Here is a 4,072-nt window from a genome sequence, read left to right as displayed (position 1 = left end):
AGAGAGAGAGAGAGAGAGAGAGAGAGAGAGAGAGAGAGAGAGAGAGAGAGAGAGAGCAGATTGATTCATGGGTGCTGAGACTAGTCAGGAGAATCCTGCTTGGAGGAATAGGACTGTGAGATGGGTAGAATGTTTTGGAACTAGACAATGGCCGCACTCCATTCAGAACGCCAAAACATAGTGAAGACAAATGTCAATATGATTGTAATATGATTGATGTGATACATTTATGTCTCCTTTAAATTTCTTTATTACGTTGAGTTAGCTGTAGAGTGTGGCTTTTTGCAAAAAGCAGGAAAAAAGTAAAATGCTTCTCCTGGCTCTGTTGTCAGCGACCACCTCCTCAGTCCGCAAGCTGGATTCACTTCAACTGTCTTTATTGTCACTCTTCAGAATCTCTTCTCTACTCTTTTCCCAGCCTGCTTAATCTTCTTTCTTCTTCTGCCTCCTGGACCAAGCGTCCTACTCCTCCCTCACTGCCTTCCACTGGCTCAGCCTCTGCTGCCCTTTTTAAACTCTCCCGTTCCCAGAAAAGCCAACCGCCACCAAAGAGCAGAGCGTCATTTAAAGGGCCAGGCACAGAAAATATGTCATAGTACAGTGGAGACTGGCAGTCAGTTCTCTCCTCCCACCAGAGAAATAAAGACTTGTTTTGTTCTTTGAACTCGGGTCCTGGGACTTAGCAGCAAGCACTTTTATCCACTGAGTTGTTTCACCAGCCATGTCTGTCTCCTTACACAATACATACTGAAGTATCCATATTTATATGTGTAAGAACATGTAGAGTATGCTATGGTGGTATATGCATCATGAGTGCAGTATATATAATGTGTAATATATATAACTACATTTTTATATACTGAGTATATATATATTTTCTTCAACAGTATCACCATCACCTTCAACACTGTCACTACCATCACCATCACCACACTGCCATCATCACCATCATCACCATCACTGTTGCTGTCACTCTCACCACCATCATATTCATCACAATCATATCTCCTGTCCACAATTAACACCATCACCACTATTGCCATCACCCCCACCAACTTCACTACCATCACCACCACACCACCATCACCACCATCACCACCATCACCACCATCACCACCATCACCACCATCACACCATTATCCATCACCCTTACCATCACACCATTATCCATCACCCTTACCATCACAATCATTACCACAACCATCATCAACACTATCGCTGCCACCACCACAATCATCACCACCACCACTACCACCACCATCATCATCATCACCACGGTTATTATAACCACCATCATGACTGTCACTGTGACTTTCATAATTGCCCAGAATCAGGGACCTTTCCTTTCCCCCGTCCTTCCCCAGCAGCTCTCAGACTAGGATAAACTCAGAAGTATATGCTTGGGACTCAAATAATAAACCACTGATCATTCTGAAAGCCCCCATATTCAGCCTGAGTTCTCCTTCACCCATCTATCCCGCAACAGACACACATTTAAAGTAAGGAAACAGGACTGTACTCACCAGAGATGCACAGACAGGTCCTGAGGAGGGCCCTGGAAACACAGACAAAAACCCAAACTCAGAGAAGATGCCCTTGCCTTGAAGACTTCAGGGACACCCACACACATCCACTCCACTAACATTTGCTGAATTAGTTCCATGTTCCAGGTATGTGCTATTCATGGAAGAAACAACTCTAGAACCCCATTTCCCTCGTGTATTTACATCATATTATATATAGTTTACATATGTTAACCTCAAGTCAAGTATGATGGCTAGCTTCCCAATATGACCCAAACTACAATCACCTATGAAGAGAGTCTCAGTGAGGACTGTGTAGATCGGGCACCTAGTGGGTGTGTCTGTGGGGGATTTTCTAAATTATATTAACTGATGTAGGAAGCCCAGCCCACTGTGGGGAGATCATTCCCAAGGCAGGAGGTCCTGAACTTTATAAGAGTATAAGCAGAGCTGACCGCAAGCAAGTGACCAGGTGACCATGCAGGCAGTCATTTCTCTCTGTTCTTGACTCTCAGTGTGATGTGAGTAGCCGTCTGAAGTTCCTGCCTTGATTTCCCTACAATGGTAGGCTGAAATAGATCCTTTTCTCCCCTGAGTTGCTTCCTGTCAGGGTATTTTATCCCAGAAACAGAAATGAAGCTAGAACACCAAGGATGGTGTTTATTTACTTCAACAAGGGGCAAAAGTCTACACAACATAACAGATAAAGTGGCAGATGTATAGATGACATGGGGGAGCAAGAAGGACTGGAGGAAAGAGTGGGAACAAGACGGAAGAGGATGAAGGAGGAAGGAGGCAGGGAACAGTGAACACAGTCGAGGAATATCACACACATGTATGACAATGGCCCCATGAAGCCCACAGCTGTGTACAATGAGAACTCACTACTTAAAAGTATATTTAAAAAGATTTCCTGACATGTACAAATTATACAAATCATTGCTTATAGAGATGGTGGGTAGGCAGGTGGCCAGTGGGTACATGAGTGGCTATGGAGATAGAGAAGGAGGACAGTGCTTTCTAGGCAAGGTGTTCACCACTCAGCTACACTGCCAGCCCTAAAAGACGTATTTTTGTCATCATTTAGAATTTGTAGGCAATGATGAGAATGAGTTTGGGGCCTTGTACATAAAAGCAAGCACCCTGAGAGATCCTGGGCAGGGCTCCACCCTAACCACAAACCCAGCCCCTCACTGGGGGATTCTAAGTGGGGCCTAGCCAATCTCTGAGCCACAGCCTAGACCTTGAGGTAACCAATCAATGCTACCCAATCTGGAAGGAATGATGGAGGTCGAAACTCACAATGTAATCTGACAGTAAAGATACTTGAGTTCTGGGTGAGGGCATACAAATGTAACATGAAAATAAATGGGAACTGTTTAGGAAGAGAATAGAGAGCGGCAGGAAGAGAGGGAAGGAAGGGCAGTTGGGGGAGTTAACAATTCGAGCAAAGGACAATGATAGAAACATATAAAACTGTCATCATGAAGCCCACTGTTTTGATATTAAGGAAAAGTTAATTTACGGCCAGCAAGATGGCTGGCAAGTAAAGGTTCTCAGCACCATCTCTGAGCACACAAGTTTAATACTCAGGATTTATCCAGTGGAAGGGGAGACCTAGCTCCTACAAGTTGTCCTCTGACCTCCACATATAGGCCATGGAATGTACACTCACACACAAACAAAATAAATAAACAAGCAGAGAGTAATGGAAAAAATCTAAAGGTGAATTAAGAATGCTGAACTTAAAGGATGTGGCCCCTGATAGATGAACCTAGCTCCAGTCAACGGCCTCATACCCATAAGACTCTGGATTATTTTTAAAAGAAAAAAGTAAAAAGAACACAAAGTTGATAGTGATGAGAGTGAATCTGAGAGGAATTAGGGGGATGAATGGTGGGTGAATATGATCAAAATATATTCTATGTATGTAGGAAATTCTCCAAGAATTGTATTTATCAAACAAAAAAAAGAAAGAAAAATAATAACGAACAGGGAGCCACTGAGGAGGAAACAACAGATCTGTCCATCAGGAGCATGGCCAGGAAGCTAGGGACTGGCCCACCTTCTGAGCATCTGTTCTGTCCCATACAACACCACAGGGAAAATGCAAGTTGTTTCACAAAAAAAGCAAGAAGCTCCTGTATCAGTCACATGCTGACTAAAGGTGGCTCAGAGAAGCAGGTAAGACCTTGGTTTGACAAGATGTGACCTGCCAGGATAAACAGGATGGGGAGAGGCTAAGTTAACACATGGATGAGCCATGACTTATTCTCACCTACCTGATTGGCCCAACCTACTAGGGCTCTATCTGAACCTTTGACCCTCATACAATCCAGAATTGAGGCACTCACATGAACATAGGGACGCACTCTGTTACAGGGAAACCAGCCGACTTCATTTGTAGCAGTATTTCTTCCCTAAAAATGCAAGAGACAAAAGCATGATCAGAATGTATACGTATCCATTTTGTGTGTGTGTGTGTGTGTGTGTGTGTGTGTGTGTGAGAGAGAGAGAGAGAGAGAGAGAGAGAGAGAGAGAGAGAGAGA

At 43.8% G+C, this 4,072-nt stretch overlaps 1 protein-coding gene across 1 annotated transcript in view; it reads right to left on the bottom strand.

The window, feature by feature from the left end:
- Vav1 (vav guanine nucleotide exchange factor 1) overlaps positions 1-4,072 on the bottom strand; it is a 50,056-nt gene that overhangs the window by 16,132 nt on the left and 29,852 nt on the right. Inside the window, exons 21-22 of the mRNA XM_028762639.1 lie at positions 3,878-3,943; positions 1,524-1,555 (exon numbers count right to left, since the gene is read on the bottom strand). Coding sequence (XP_028618472.1) covers positions 1,524-1,555; positions 3,878-3,943 — 98 coding nt within the window. The remainder of the gene's footprint in view (positions 1-1,523; positions 1,556-3,877; positions 3,944-4,072) is intronic.

Source organism: Grammomys surdaster, unplaced genomic scaffold, assembly GCF_004785775.1.
Source record: "Grammomys surdaster isolate TR1022 unplaced genomic scaffold, NIH_TR_1.0 62, whole genome shotgun sequence".
Taxonomy (NCBI): Eukaryota; Metazoa; Chordata; class Mammalia; order Rodentia; family Muridae; genus Grammomys; species Grammomys surdaster.
Note: the sequence above shows the minus strand (reverse complement) of the source record. Positions and strands in the feature narration are given on the sequence as shown.